Source organism: Scophthalmus maximus, chromosome 9 (genome assembly GCF_022379125.1).
Source record: "Scophthalmus maximus strain ysfricsl-2021 chromosome 9, ASM2237912v1, whole genome shotgun sequence".
Lineage (NCBI taxonomy): Eukaryota > Metazoa > Chordata > Actinopteri > Pleuronectiformes > Scophthalmidae > Scophthalmus > Scophthalmus maximus.
The window spans coordinates 1,697,862-1,713,902 of NC_061523.1; the positions used below are offsets into that span (position 1 = coordinate 1,697,862).

The 16,041-nt window shown below is 43.7% G+C and overlaps 1 protein-coding gene across 1 annotated transcript; it reads left to right on the forward strand.

Annotated features, from left to right (window-relative positions):
- Positions 1–1,241: 1,241 nt before the first annotated feature.
- LOC118319280 (N-alpha-acetyltransferase 15, NatA auxiliary subunit-like) lies at positions 1,242–15,866 on the forward strand. The gene is made up of 20 exons (XM_035649553.2): positions 1,242–1,500; positions 2,482–2,566; positions 3,273–3,377; positions 3,900–4,057; positions 4,282–4,416; positions 5,214–5,367; positions 5,638–5,757; positions 7,310–7,405; positions 7,760–7,866; positions 7,960–8,032; positions 8,176–8,345; positions 8,445–8,597; positions 8,980–9,108; positions 11,306–11,519; positions 12,119–12,312; positions 12,441–12,549; positions 12,653–12,751; positions 13,332–13,475; positions 14,816–14,913; positions 15,181–15,866. The coding sequence occupies exons 1-20, from the start codon at positions 1,447–1,449 to the stop codon at positions 15,388–15,390; spliced, it is 2,607 nt and encodes an 868-aa protein (XP_035505446.2). The 5' UTR covers positions 1,242–1,446; the 3' UTR covers positions 15,391–15,866.
- The last annotated feature ends 175 nt before the right edge of the window (positions 15,867–16,041 follow it).

The following is a 16,041-nucleotide window of genomic DNA, read 5'->3' on the forward strand; positions in this document are numbered from 1 at the left end:
AGAAACAGAAACAAACACCCAACAATAAACGAAAAATACTACGTTCCCAAATAATTCCCAACTCCGCCTGTTTGACTTGCAGCGCTACAGGGATGCTAAGCTAAGGTCAGGCTTACAAATAACAACGGTGCCCATGTTGTAATCGGCGAGACAAAACACACACACAAACCCTTTAGAACATTCACAACCATTCATTCGTGACATTCGTATCATCTCACCTCTGCTATTGAGAGCAGCTCGGACGACAAACCGGTTGAAAATCATTTTTAGCTAAAGAACGGATCGCAGCGTCCTAGCTCCGATCGATCCTGCCGAGCCGCCGTTGATTACACTTCCTGGACTGACTGAGAGTAGTAGATAGTAGATCACAGATAGGTCGATCGAGCACTCAGGTCTTTTGAACCTAAATCTATGCTTTTAAATACATACATGTCATTTAATGACATTTGTGATATCTTATTCAACTACTTTAAAAGTGTACTTTGAAGAGGGTATATATATATATATCAATGCATGCTCTGATACACTTGATGAAACATGATGAATTGTCTGATGCCAAACACACTCATTCTTAGATTTGATTTTGTGGTGATAATAATGGATAATTTTTAATATTAAACAACAAACAAAACAGACAGTCACGAAATTCAACTCAATTCCTCCTTTATGTTGCAAAATAGAGGAATGTTGTTTTTTTTCTCCAAAATATCCACAAAGTTAGTAAAAAACTTAAAACTCCCCTAAGTGTGATCATTTCTGAGAAGCAAGATGGTGTCAAATGTATACATTTGGTGCAGGAGCATACTTGTAAACAACACTTAAACATAAGCAATGTTGTGGTATATCGTGTAGAGCTGCAACAGCTAATCGATTAATTGATTAGTAATGGACCACTACATTAATCACCAACTATTTTGATAACTGATTAATCAGTTCAAGTCGTTTTTATGGACAAAACTCTCTGATTTCAACTTCTTAAATGTGAAAATGTTCTGGTTTCTTTGCTCCTCTGTGACATTGAACTAAATATCTTTGGTGTGTGGACAAAACAAAAAAAATCATCTTGGTGTTCGGGAAACACGATCGACATTTTTGACCATTGAAGGATCCCCCCCCCCTGACCAAACAACTAATCGATTAATCGAGAAAATACTCGACAGATGAATCGATTACGAAGACGTCGTCAGTCGCAGCCCTGATCTTGTGTACTTGTATTTGTGGTGTCGTTGAATGGGGCACGTGGGGTCTGTCAAAACACCGCGCAGTCGGCGACAAGTGCCCTGACGCAGACTCAGAGCAGCACGCACGGCGGCCATCTTGCTCGGAAGGGGGGGCTCGGCGTCAACACGTGAGAGGAGCCCGACGAGACAGGAGCACAGCAGTATCTCTGACTTTAGGAGGACACTATTCATGTGTGAACCGACAGAGGCATAGGAAGCCAGCACCATGCCCTCTATCAGCCTGCCACCGAAGGAGAATGCTCTCTTCAAGAGAATTTTGGTAGGCTACATGCCCCGAGACAACGTTAGCACTGCTAGCTAAGAGCTAGTTGGCTAAGTAGCCGCCAGTTCTGGCAAGTAAGCGAGGGAGTGTTGCTGGGGAAATTAACCAGAAATCGCCAGTACACCAAACGCATTTGTTCTTATCATATACCTGTTATTAAGCACCAGTCGCAACGGCGCTGTCGATGCAACAGAACATGTGGTGTCCGCGCTGTGCGGCGGCCTCGCGGCGGCCGACGTGCACGAGGGACGGAGCCGCCGCGACACATGCCAGTTACACACAAGTGACACCGGCTCTGCACTTCTGCACACTTACAGTTTGGCAACACGTCGGGCTGCACTGCCACTGGAGCTATTCAACATTTGACACGTTTACTCCCCCAAGCAAGTTGTCGTTGAAGGAAGTGTGTGAGTTCAGTCCCCTGGCTGTGAAGACACCCGGCACCAAAACCTAATTCACTCGGGTTGAAATTGAATGGTGGACTCACTCTCGCGTTTCAAGATGGAGGGTGAGCTCAAGGCGTTTATTAAATTAAAGCCAAAATATCAAACATGCTAAAAAAAATACGAAGATCGTATATAAAAAAAAAGGTGCCATTGATGACAGCAATTGTGTACAATATGAATAATTTATCATATTGATAAGAGTAATGTGAAAGACTCCTGGGTGAAACATCCATCGGAACATTTGATTACATCTCATCAGCAGCCCTCCATCATGTAGACCAGAGTTCTCTCAGTTACTCCTCAGTTCTCCCACAACCTCCCTCTGACTGGCCTGTCAGGGAGGCAGGGTTTGGTGTATGTGATGCTCTTCTCGCTGACAGTAGGATGGACCAGTTTTCTGTGCTGGTCCCCTGGACACTATATTGACATTCAGCACAATTTCACTAACCAACTCTTTTTCGAGGATCAGCACAGGACGGCTATGTTCGACCTGGATGCCCCACCTTTAAACCCGCCCTGTCTTCTCTTGCAGAAATGTTACGAGCACAAGCAGTACAGAAACGGCCTGAAGTTCTGCAAACAGATCCTGGGCAACCCAAAGTTTGCTGAGCATGGAGGTAAGGCGAGACCTACCTGACCAAATCACTCACAATAAACTAGTGAGGGAAACTGTGCGAAAGATCATGCTTCACTTCACACCTTGGTCTGCTGGGTTTGAGGAACTAGCTGTTACACAAGATGTGTGATGTGGCTCACTGTGTCATTTTTGTCTCTAGCAAAACACTGATGGGGTAAATACATTTGAAAGATCAATCGTGTGTCACAGGGGTGGCGTCAATGTCACGACCTCCTGTATGTGAGACAGACCCGCTAACGAGGAGGCTAAACCCACAGGCAGAAGTGACCGTCACTAGCACGTCTCTTAAGCTGTCGGCGAGTGAGGGGTCCTGCAAAAAAAAACTAGAGTTGCAGCAACTGCTGTGGTAGAAGAAAACCCGATTCAGCTTAGTGGGACAGCTTAAAAGTTTCATATGGTCCTCAGCATGGACCAAGGGCGGTGCAGTTTGTCCCCCATATCTTATAGTGTAGTGGCATTGTGTTTGAAAAGCCAAGACCTGTGTTCTCACATACATGTGGGTGTCGATGTTGTTTTTTGACAGACTCCTCTATTCCTATTCTTTAACTACTGAGTATTCCACAGTGCTATACAATTCATTCCATCATGTAATATATATATAAACTGGGTCTGTAAACATAATCATTGTCATTCTCAATTATTCAAAGTGATTTTGATTTCCCTCAATGCCTCTCCTCTCCTCTCAGAGACACTGGCTATGAAGGGTTTAACCCTTAACTGTCTGGGAAAGAGGGAGGAGGCCTACGAGCTGGTGAGACGAGGCCTGCGCAATGACCTGAAGAGTCACATCTGTATCCTTTCATCGCTCCTTCAGTGGTCCCAGCACTCTCTCTTGCCAACTCCACCATCTTCACATTTTGCACCCTTGATGAGTTGGCAGCAGTGTTGGGCAATCATCTCCAGAGTCAGATGCAGGGATTTTCATTTTGATTCATTTTCTTAACGAAAGCCGACTTAGTTTAAAAATGTGTCTGTGACACAAACCAATACAAATGTTTCAATAACAAGGGGTTCATTTTTACGTGTGCAAATAGTCAGTGTCACAAGTGTGATGCTGGAGACGCAGAAGTGAAAACTATAGTGGGGCAAATAAAATTTTACATTAAATTAGAACTACTACTAACCACCTTAAATACAGATTTAGTACATTAATTGGAGGTTCTAAAATTGGCTGATCGTCCTCACCATCATCAACCACAGAGGTCATCGTTTGTCGACACAACACTAGTTTGCAGGTCTGATATTAACACCTGGGTCATGTGTGTGTTTATTTTGTTCAATATATTTTTTCCTGAACTGGCTCACCCTCCCAGGCTGGCATGTTTATGGCCTGCTACAGCGCTCTGATAAAAAGTACGACGAGGCCATCAAGTGTTACCGGAACGCTCTGAAGTGGGACAAAGACAACCTGCAGATACTCCGAGACCTCTCCATGCTGCAGATCCAGATGAGAGACCTGGAGGGATACAGGGTGAGGATCACCACAGAGAGATGAGTTTAGAATAAGTGTTCAGATAAAAAAAAATAAAGGGCCACAGAGGGAGAATGGATAAAGGTGTGTGGGATGTGTAAATGTATGACGGTTACTCATCCTGCTGCACAAGATGAAACTTTAGATAGACAAAGGAGAGACCGACATATTGCTACACGTTGATGAGGGACTGAATAATCAAATCGACGGTTGTCTCTCTCCAGGAGACTCGGTACCAGCTGCTGCAGCTCCGTCCAGGCCAGCGGGCCTCATGGATTGGATATGCTGTGGCCTATCACCTGTTAGAGGACTTTGAGATGGCTGCCAAGATCGTGGAGGAATTCCGCAAAACACAACAGGTAGGACCAAGTTATGGACTGCTCAGCAGAACATATCTTGAGGCAAATGTAAGATCCACTCTTTGTCTTTTCTGTCACACACAACACACTGCAGCATTCTACAGACGCAGGTCATCAGACCTTACTGGGCACAGTGGGCGTGCCTGACACTTGGTGTTGTCGGGATCGTCATAACGACAACAGCCAATCTCAGTTTCCGGCTCAGGAAACACGACCTAGCTGTTTTTTTGTGCCACCTTGTCATCCTTGCTGTCCGGTTGCATTGCAACTTGAAAAGTTTAGCTTTTCTTAACTTCTACAGCGCAAGAAGCGACAGTCCGACAATGCATGACAATGCCGCATTCAAAGTGAATCAGCAGTGTTTCCACTGAAGCCTGAAATATATAGGTGTGAGAGATGCGTTGTTCCTTTTGGAGGTGACATGAAATGTGTCCACATTTGAATTTACTGCCCATGAAAGACTGTCTGTTAATATAAGGAGCAGTGAATGAGTAATAGTAGTTTGTAAACATCACTCCCCGACATCTACAGAGACCCGCTAGCGGGTGGCGCTGCGACATCGGGGTTTTGGCCTAGTGGTTAGCGCGTCAGTCTCTCATACCGAGACGTCGGTTCACGGCCAGAGCAGAGGAGGAAAATCACAACAACAAAGAGAGAAACAAGCTTTCCCCCAAATAACTTACTGCCCCTTTAAGTAAAGCTTAACAGTGGAGATAGAAGGATTTCCCTGAGTAGATGCTCTAAGTGTTTTTTTTATCCATGTGTTTGTGTGTGTGTGTGTGTGTGTGTGTACGCAGACATCTCCAGACAAGGTGGACTATGAGTACAGTGAGCTGTTGCTGTATCAGAACCAGGTTCTGAGGGAGGCCCATCTTCACAAGGAGGCTCTCGATCACCTCAACAACTACGAAAAACAGATCTGTGACAAACTTGCTGTGGAGGAGACGAGAGGTGGGCCGATGCTCTCAGTCACACACACACACACACACACACACACACAAACACACACAGTTTTAATCATGTGTTTGGTGGGAGGTCCTGCAGAGCAGCTTTCTTCTCTTTTCACCTGTTTCTATTTATAAAACACTCAGTGTGAAGATTTTCCCCAGCCACTACATAAATTAGACTGATATAGCCTATTACAAATATTGTGTTTGTTGCGTGTGTTTTGGTAGTAAACCAACTCATTTCCTTCTTGTGTGTGCGCGCGCGTGTGTGTAGGAGAGCTACTGCTGAGGCTGGAGAGACCAGATGAGGCTTCAGAGGTCTACCGGAGACTCCAAGAGAGGAACCCAGAGAACTGGGCCTACTATCAGGGCCTGGAAAACGCCTTTAAGCCAGGTGAGCACTATCCTCAGACCTTGTGGTTCCAGATTTTTTATTATCCATTGTTATTTATTGATTTTATAAAATCCAAAAAATATATATATAATTTGTCTACAAAAACCCACCAAGTAAAAGATAAACAAAGTACCTGGAATTAGAAAGTTCTGAGAAATGGAGGTGTGGGGAGTTGCACACGACTGGTTACGACTGATTAGTGTGGGGGCACTGGTGATGAGTTGTCCCGTTTGTCACTAGCATGCCATAGACAAACAGAAAACTCATTTGTCATTGAAAATAAAACAACTAAACTGGTTTAAATCTCTTATTGAGATGCATCATAGCAGATATGTAGCTTCTGTTTGTTAAACCCCTGTTGTGTAATTTTTGTAATTTTATGGCGGCATCTGGTGGTAAATTTGCAAACCGCAAAACCAACTGAGCACCCGACAGGGACACTTTATGGTGGCGCAAAATTCAATGCAACATATTCTGGACCGTTTTGTGCAACAACCGTATTCAACACAACATAGCAAACATGGAGACTTACACGGAGGTCAGGTCCACCTAATGTAACTATATTTAACTCATTCAAAGTTGACGAAAAAACATTGGTTCTTTGTTGCAGGTGATGTTGCAGGTGATTCTACATATATAAACACATAGTTATGGACAATATATTAAATATATGTGAATAAGTTCTTCTAAATATTACACATTACCTTTAAGGAAAAGAGTGCCTGGCATTTTGACTGCGCTGATTTGTGTGGTGAACCTTCTCATAATCAAACATGAACATCTTATTTAATGGGAAAGGTATGATGCGTGGGAAAAAAGAACTGCAGAAGTGATGTTTCAAGCGCGAATGGGCAGAAAACTGAGTTTGTAGCCAACCAGACTGTTGTGTACTGAGATGTGTGTTTATTCTGTTGCCGCCTTATGTCACTTGCGCTTTGTCAGTACACACAGTGAACGGCTGTGTGTAAGCACAATCTGCTTTGGTGCAGCACTTTTAATTGTGTCCTGCTGCTTTCAGACAGCTGCAGGGTTTTAATGACCTGAAGAAGCTTTTGATGCTGTGGAATCAACCACATTGATGAATTGATAGATACAGACAAAGGTTCCTTCCTGCTTCTTAATGTCAGTCTATTATATATTGTTGAAATAATGTATTTACATTTTAGGCATAACGTTATTATCGCTGCACATTTGCTTCATGTTTTTGCTTTGCTCTTGTTGATGAAGCCACTGATTCAGAAGCAGATGTGGTTCTGAGACTGCTCTCACCAAATTCCCAATCACTCCCTTTGTGCTGCCTCATTTGAATGAACCTCCCTACTGATTGTTCCTCTCCTCCCACTGTTGCACTTAGCAGTCTGCATCGGACACTAAAATACCATAAAGACAGACAAAGCCGATGGCAGGTCAAGGTCACTTTTGCTTCTATGGTAATATGGCCCTGCACATTTCATCGTTGTTCCATATGATGGGGGATGGTCAAAGGACGTCTTCAGTATTGCCAAGGTGGGTGATATGTTTCTCCTCACGCTGTGTGTTTGTGTTTCTTCAGGCAGCATCGAGGAGCGTCTGAAGATTTATGAGGAATCCTGGGTGAAGTTTCCAAAAGGCCTGGTTCCACGAAGGCTACCTCTTACTTTCCTCACAGGTAAACACTGTGCGACTGGCAGTATCTACAGTCAGTGTGATAAAAGTCATATGATGAGATGGTTTTCAACCGCAGATGGAACTTGCCCAGTGAGCAAACGTTAATAACTCCATGTCACTGCAGCCCAGAAGATGAACATGGTGTCAACTCCATGGAACATACAAAAGGAAAGAAAGGGAAAAAAGTAAAAGCCGCTTCTGCAAGTGGACTTGCCTTTAGTTAGGGCTGGGCAATAAAGATAATGGCCTTAGTAGGCCTAGTATCGTATTGTTAAAAAAGAGAAGCCCACTAGCCACTGATGCTGATTCTTGTTTTCCAATGTCTCTTACATGAACTGTGTGTTGTGCTGACCAGGGGAGAAGTTTCGTGAATGTCTGGACAGCTACCTGAGGATGAACTTCAGTAAAGGCTGCCCGCCCGTCTTCACTACCCTCAAATCCCTCTACACTGGCAAGGAAAAGGTGTGCAGGCTGAAATGTAAAACCTCTGCTTCCACATTTAAACAGCAATGCCTCGTGCTCTGACCCAAAACAACTTGTTTTCTTTTAATGCAGGTTACAGTCATTGAGGATTTAGTAGTCGGCTTTGAAAGCTGTTTAAAAAGCTGTCGAATGTTTAGTAAAAATGGTGAGTGGTGCTTGGTTTCATTGGCCTGTTTAATCATTTGTTTGTGACTCTAAACCGTCTAAATCACAAATAATGGTAGACACTTGTGTAGCTGTGCTGTGAACCCATACACTCATTGTGTCTGTTGTGACTTGTGTGTACAGATAATGGGAAGGAGGAGCCCCCCACCACGCTGCTGTGGGTACAGTATTTCTTGGCTCAGCACTTTGACTTCATCGGCCAACCCAGCCTTGCCCTGGAGTACATCAATGCGGCCATCGACAGCACGCCCACACTCATTGAACTCTTCCTCATAAAGGCCAAGATCTACAAGGTGTAGTACAAACGCACACACGGACCACACACACGCTTGCTTCATTTTTCTGGTGTTTCAACATTCCCCATTCTCAAACGCGTGTGCTTGGTCCTGTAGCACGCAGGCAACATAAAGGAAGCGGCTCGGTGGATGGACGAGGCTCAGGCCCTGGACACGGCCGACCGCTTCATCAACTCCAAGTGTGCCAAGTACATGCTGAAAGCTGGCCTCATCAAAGAAGCAGAGGAGATGTGCACCAAGTTCACACGGGTAAAGAGCATTTTGATTTGATACGTTTATGAGTCATGTCATAAACTGTATATAGTCTGAGCTCTGTAGTGTGTCCATAGATAGTGTGTCAGTAGAATCGGTAGTGTAGGACGTGCATGAGAGTGGACGTTTAAGTGCAAATATTTTGAGTGCATCAAAGCAACACAACAGCAAAAGAACAACTGAAATCCAAAGCAGCTGCTCGCTGGAGAGATGAGAGAGAGACTTGTACCCACTGGGAACAGATGAACCCTGCCCTTGCTCTGTCTTTACTGCAGCAGACTGGGTTTGAAACCAGTCCAGGCTCTCCCTCTTCACTGTGTCGACTGGCTGAAGCCGCTCTACATGATGGTGTGTGTCTGTGTGTGTGTCTGTGTTGTAGGAGGGGACTTCTGCAGTAGAGAACCTGAACGAGATGCAGTGCATGTGGTTCCAGACGGAGTGCGCCCTGTCCTACAAGGCCATGAACAAGTTAGGAGAGGCCCTGAAGAAGTGCCACGAGATCGAGAGGGTGAGTTTCTACAACTGTTGTCACCTCCATCACACTTGGCCGCACACAGAACTTTATGTGCATGTTTGACTCCAAATAAACAGCACTTCATCTCTGTGTGCTTTCTGCACAGTCATATGTGTTGGAGCAATTCTCTTCCTGTCACTCAAATAAGAAGAGAATGATTAGTTTCACTGACTGACTGATTGTCTGTCTGTCTGTCTGTCTACATCTTGGCAACTTATATTTACAAGTGTCATCATCGTATGTTGATTTTCAAACTTGCACGATGTGTGGAGACGAGGGAAGCAGAAAAAAAGTTATCTTGTTCCTTCTTCTGATGTCTGGAGCGTTGTTGGATAGTGTTGTGCCCTGTGTAGTAATCTTATCTAATCAAGAATGCTCAGGTATAAAATTAAGTATCAATTTAAGCCACTCAGATGTCAGTTAAATACTAAATGGTTATGTAATCTTTATTTCTTCAATTTTCCATTATCTCGTAGTTTGAGTTAGAAATTAACAGAATTCAAATGTCAAAGTCAGACTTTTAAAGATCATATCAGATATGAAATACATTATATAATCAAATATGGTTCAGGTTTCCAGCTGAAAGAATGAGAAGAACATTTTGATAATATCACATTAAATAGTTGAGTGATTAGAAAAAAAGAAAAAGTTAGAAATTGTAAATCGGTCAGTTTAAGGAATTATCGTCTAACGCTGCGTTTGCAAGTTTAAACAAACCAAAATAGTCATTTTATGACCAGAGAACAGTTGGTGAAAGTGAACTGTTATTTTTTTCCATATGCTTTTAGATTCTAGATTTGTTCTTATTGTCAGCGGGGGACTGACTTAAGGCAACAGGTCCAGATAGGTTTCCTACATTTAGATCAGTTTATAAAGAAACTCTTGGACCTCCTAAAGCAGGGGTGTCAAACTCTGGCCCGCGGGCCAGTCTGGCCCGTAGTGTAATTATATTTGGCCCGCGAGATAATATCAAATTTCTATTTGAGCTGGTCCGCCGGTAATGCATGCACGGCTAATACTACAAATCCCAGAATGCTCTGCTAGTGCCTTGGCGCGTCAAGACCCGCAAGCATCCCCTCCTCTGTTTTCATTCATTCGCAACCTCATGCTACCAGTCACCTCGGGCAGATGTCAGACACCCTGCAAGGAAACCTGGGCCATTTTGCGTGCTGCCAAACCATAAAAACGCAGATTTCTACCACCGTGTTCCCAAGTGCACAGTTCTGAAAAACTCCGCGTACTCAGAGCCGAGTTTACCCGGCGATTTGCCGACTTTGAAGCGCAGAAATGTAGATTTGAACTGCAACCTTGGTACTCCAGGGCATGGACTTGAATGGTTGGATTTTCATTGAAGGAAATTATAATCATTGTAATTATTATTTTTGTTGTTGTTGGCCCGTGAAAAAATGATTTCATTGACAAACCGAAAAGGCTACAGATGGAGAAAGAGGCATAATATTATTTTTATTTAAGAAATGAATGCCACTGATGTGTCCTTTATTTGAAATTGATTTCTCAGGTGTTTATAGTATTAAGCTTTGCTTGTTCCAGATTCAGTGTTTAAGTAAAACATAGGTTTGTTCCCATATGAAAAGGTGCATTATTATATCTAGAAAGAAGGGAAAACATGCTTTTTTTCAATTAATATGAAATCTGCCTCTTTGTCCCAGTTTTTAATTTTGGCCCACTGTGTATCTGAGTTTGACACCCCTGTCCTAAAGAAAAGAAAGAGGAATCCCAACTTCCCCCGATGTTACCGAAAGCACTGATGATGGGGCACAGACTAACTTAAACTTAACTTAAACTTAAAGCCCCCTCCACTCATTGGGCCAAGAAACCGGAAACGTCCAGTGCACACAGAGGCAGAACGCATCCATGAGAAGACGCCAGGTGTGTCAGCAGACAGTTAGAGTTATCATTAGCAGTTTGTGAAAGTTTTATGGCTGAATCTCGCCGATGTTGCCGCTAGCCATCTTGTTGCGCACATTCTTCCACCAGTCAACCTAGCAGCTGTAGTGCTCAATTTTTGTTAATTCAATGTGTTGGTCTACACTGTTTATTTGGTACACACAGCCTTTTTATGTTTGTATGACTAACCCCTTAAAAAAACCAAAATAAATACAGCAGTAAAATAATTCCTCCTGATATAAATACAATGTCATTCCTCTCCCCCTGCTCTCCTCTCCATCAGCATTTTGTGGAGATCACAGATGACCAGTTTGACTTTCACACATACTGTATGAGGAAGATGACGTTGCGTTCCTACGTGGACCTGCTGAAGCTGGAGGACGTCCTGCGGCAGCATCCCTTCTTCTACAAAGCTGCTCGAACAGCCATCCACATCTACCTGGCCCTGCACGACAAGCCCCTGACTGACGACAACAAGGAGAGCCGGGCTGACGCCGGTTAGACTGTGTGTGCGTGCGTGCGTGCGTGCGTGTTATAAATGATTGTCCTGAGTATCTGAACATCAGTATTGATGTATGATTTCTGTTTCCTTGTTGAAGACCTACAAGATGTTTAGTATCAGTGTTACTAGGTACAGAGAGACTTTTTTAATGTTTGTATTAAATATGGTTAGCCCCTAACCCCTTCACCATACCTTTGAATCTGCCCTCACAGTTATACATGAGTTAAATTAGCAAACCTGTCACTGACATGATGGCAATGACAACCACAGCATCTTAGGGCATTTTCACACTTGAAAGTTCCGACCAAGGTCTGAACCAACGCTCGTGTTTTTGTTACATTGTTTACATTTAATCTGGTTAGTTTTGGTTTCACATTGTAGTTTTGCGAGCGCACTAAATAACTTTACGTGACAAACCTACGAGCTGTCGTCAATCATAAGGGGGCTGCGTTTCAATATACTTGACTCTCGTCTGATGTCTGGTGTGTTGTCAATTCGGCAGGAAGACTTTTTAGTTTTCTCGCTCTGCCGTCCTCTCATATTCTCTCTCTCTTATCCTCTCAGAAAATAAGTTTGCCATTTTGCCCTCTGTAGAGAACCTGACAGACAAGGAGCTGAAGAAACTGCGCAACAAACAGCGACGAGCCCAAAAGAAGAAACAGCTGGAAGAAGAGAAGAAGAATGCTGAGAAGGAGAAGCAGCTGAAGAACCAGAAAAAGAAGAAGGAGGATGATGATGAGGAGATAGGTGGGCCGAAAGAGGAGCTAATACCTGACAAACTGACCAAGGTGGGCTCAAACTTACCACTTCCTTCAGCAGGACAGGAGGTCTTGTGGCTGTGCTGTGTGAATACAGCAGCTGACTGGCAGATGTACCAGAGTTTAATAACGCCACATGGTTCAACTTGTTTTACCAGCCCGAGAATCCTCTGGATGAGGCGGTGAAATTCCTGATCCCTCTGAAGAACTTGGTGCGCAACAAGATTGAGACTCACCTACTGGCCTTCGAGATTTACTTCAGGAAAGGTGAGATGGAAACGGCGAGCGGCAACACATTCCGAGCTGACATGATGTTTGCACCTTTACTTATTGAAAGTAACGTCATGGTTGATTCTTTTCGTTTCTCCAGACAAGTATCTGTTGATGCTGCAGTCAATAAAGAGAGCGGTGCCCATAGAGCCCTCCGACCCGTGGCTGCACCAGTGTCTGGTGCGCTTCTTCAGAGGAGGTGAACATGACCCACACAAATGATGTTTGATAGTGACGCCATCAAAGTTACATTAAGGCCGGTTGTCACTTTGAGTCGTCAGAAGCTTTTTACTCATGTGATGGAAGTGAGAAATCTGTTTAATAGTCTCAAAAGTGGCATTCATAAAAATGTAAACGATGTGTTGTGTGCACTCGTATCTTTTTCCCCCAGATTTCTATGCACGTCAGTTTTGAGACTAATTAAAGGCCACATTGTGAAACTACTTTGTCATGTAGGTTCAGCACGCTAATATGAATCCTTTGTTTGTGTTGTTCACTGAAGACATTTGAGTTCAAGATCAAAAGATGAATGAGACGAGAGTTTACAACTTCAGCTTTTATTTTCTAGTATTTACTAGGGGTGCAACGGATCACGACTACACATTAACCTCGACCACAACCATCTCTCTCCCTTGAACTTAAACTGAAGTTATCATATTCATCTTTTGATCCTAAAGACAAATAACGGAGTTGGCCCTGACGTTCTTATAGTTCTGACAGAGACGTAGGGATTGCCTCACAGATGAAAAGTTACATTTGGTTCTGTTCTCTGTGTGCAGTGAGTGAAGGAGCGGAGCTGGCCGAGCCAGTGAGGACGGTGTTGAAGCAGGAGATCTCCAGATTGTTTGGGGAGAGCAACCCTCAGAGCTTCAACAAGAGCTTCCTGAGCCAACACTCCAACTCCGTCCCACACCGACTGGCAGGTACGCCACACACACACACACACACACACACACACACACACACACACTGAACTCTTCAAAGACAAATCAGACGTATCTGCAGCAGAGCTCTTGCTCTCATTTTTTTTTCTTGTTTGTTTTTGGAGACCAGACATGTTGACATATGGTGGAAGATCATCATGTGTCACAACGACTGTGTATTTTTAACTACACAGTGATCCAACGACTTTGAAAGAATGAACCTGAGAGTAAATAAAGTTATTCTTGTTTATTAAATTGCATCCGATTATGAAATTAGTTTAAGACATTCAAAGAAAAAAAATTGCAGTTAAAAAAGCAAAGTAACTTTCGCAAAAAAGAAAATGAGACCTTGGGAGGTCGTTAATTGTTATCACATTAATTCATTCCAAAAGAGATATTGGCAGACTGGATCAATTACACAAATCTATTTTGATCTTTGTATGAGAGGGATAGTTTTTATTTTATAGAAATTATCCAAACGTGGTGTGATTTTTATTCCCAAGTATTTAAAGGCCTTTGGTGTCCAGTGGAAAGAACACGACGGTTGGCCTCACGACGGGCCAGCGTTGGATTTATTTAAATGTATTTTATATCCTTAACAGCTTCCAAATTGTTTGATTGAATTACATAAATATGTTGAATTTTTTTAGATCAGTTATATATAGAAATTTGTCATCCTATATAGTCAATATATAGAGATATTTAATGTTCATTATTATCATCTTCACGCCTTTGATGTTTGTGTTGGTTCAGTCACTATGGAAAACGTGTCCTGTCCCTCTGTTACTGATAAGAACTGCTGCTTATTATACATTGATTTGATCCATTTGATGAAATTAGAAACAACATTAAAACTATGTAAAACTGAGAAGAGACAATTCCATTAAACCCTGTGAAAGACCTCTGCCGAGCAGGCCGACTGGTTTCCGTATGATTTTTTACATTAAATAGTCTCCTTTTATCGTCAGCAGCATATCGTCCTTTTACAAAACCTGATTGGTCCATATGAAGAAGTTAAGGCAGAATCGATTCAAATCTTTTTGCTAATAACTTGTAATAATAAGCAGTCTAGGAGATGTATAGGTCTAAATGAGGAACAATCTAAGGGGTTGATTGCAGAAATATTATATTGGGACAAAAATAAATCATCATGAACACACAAATGTCATCAGGGCCTGGACTTTTATTTATTTATTGGCATCCAATTAACAGTATCCAAAACCTAATTAAGGTGAACAGTAGTAGGATTACCTTTTTAGATGTTCAGGGTGAAGGGGAGGGATGTTAAACACTGTCAGTCACAAGTCTGTGTGTGTCTGCGTGTTCCTGTGTGTTCCCAGCCGCTAAGATGATGGTCTACCTGGAGCCCTCCTCCGACAAGATGGCCTGTGAGATAGCTACGGCCCTGGATGAGTCTTTGTCCGGAAGAAGCTCACAGGTAGGTGATGCTGATAACATTGGTGGTCCTGGATCAGTGAGTTACCGGGTGGTCAATCCATGGGTCAAGTCTCTGATGTCCCGTGTGTGTGTGTGTGTGTGTGTGTGTGTGTGTGTGTGTGTGTGTGTGTGTGTGTGTGTGTGTGTGTGTGTGTGTGTGTGTGTGTGTGTGTGTGTGTGTGTGTGTGTGTGTGTGTGTGTGTGTGTGTGTGTGTGTGTGTGTGTGTGTGTGTGCGCGCGTGCGCCTGTACATGTGTGCTCGCTGCAGGTCTGCACTGAGGTGCTGGAGGCTCTGCGTGCTGGGCAGCTGGGTGAGGGTCAGCAGAAGGCTGCTGAGGCCTACAGGGCCGTCTGCCATAAGCTCTACCCCTACAGCCTGGCCTTCATGCCCCCTGGTTACCAAGACAACAGCACCGCGGTCAGCACCAACGGCGACCTTTCGGCAGGAGAGCACGACGACATGGCGAACGAAATGTGAGCTCGGTCATGAAGCGAGGAGGAGAATGAGGAGGAGGTGTTAACACGCTGCCAGGCGCCTTAGTCCGTCAACACATCCGTTACTCCTCCCCCCGCCCCTCCAGCTCCCGGGCCCGCCCCCACATTGCACTGATCTGGACAGACAGAGCACCACAGCAAAGGGAGCTGGCGCATGAACAAGGCGAAGCCCAGTAAACTTTTTTAAAGAGTAAAAAAAAGGCCCAGTCCACGGTTTGTTCTGTTACTGAAAACACAGAAACATCTGATGTGTGGAGACGAAGAGGATTGTAGGAGAAGTGGACATTGGCTGGCTCCGATGGCTTCTGTCAACACAGCTTAGGTTTTCTATAACTCCTGTGTTTTCATGCCATGACTTTCTTGTAGGTGCATCTGCTTCTCACGTTTTTAAAAAGTAATTTATATATTACAAACTGACAAATGGATTAATAAAGCAATGTTTGCAAATCTAAACAGTAACTTGGTGGTTGTGATGTTGTGGTTCAGAATGTGAGCTGCTGTTTGGAGCACAAACACCAACACCTGCCCTCTCCCTGTAATGCTCTGCTCTGCCACACAAGGGCGCTGTCTGGCCCCACGTGAGAAGAGAATGAGGGGACAGGACAAACTCTTCAGTTTAATCCTTTGTGAGGAA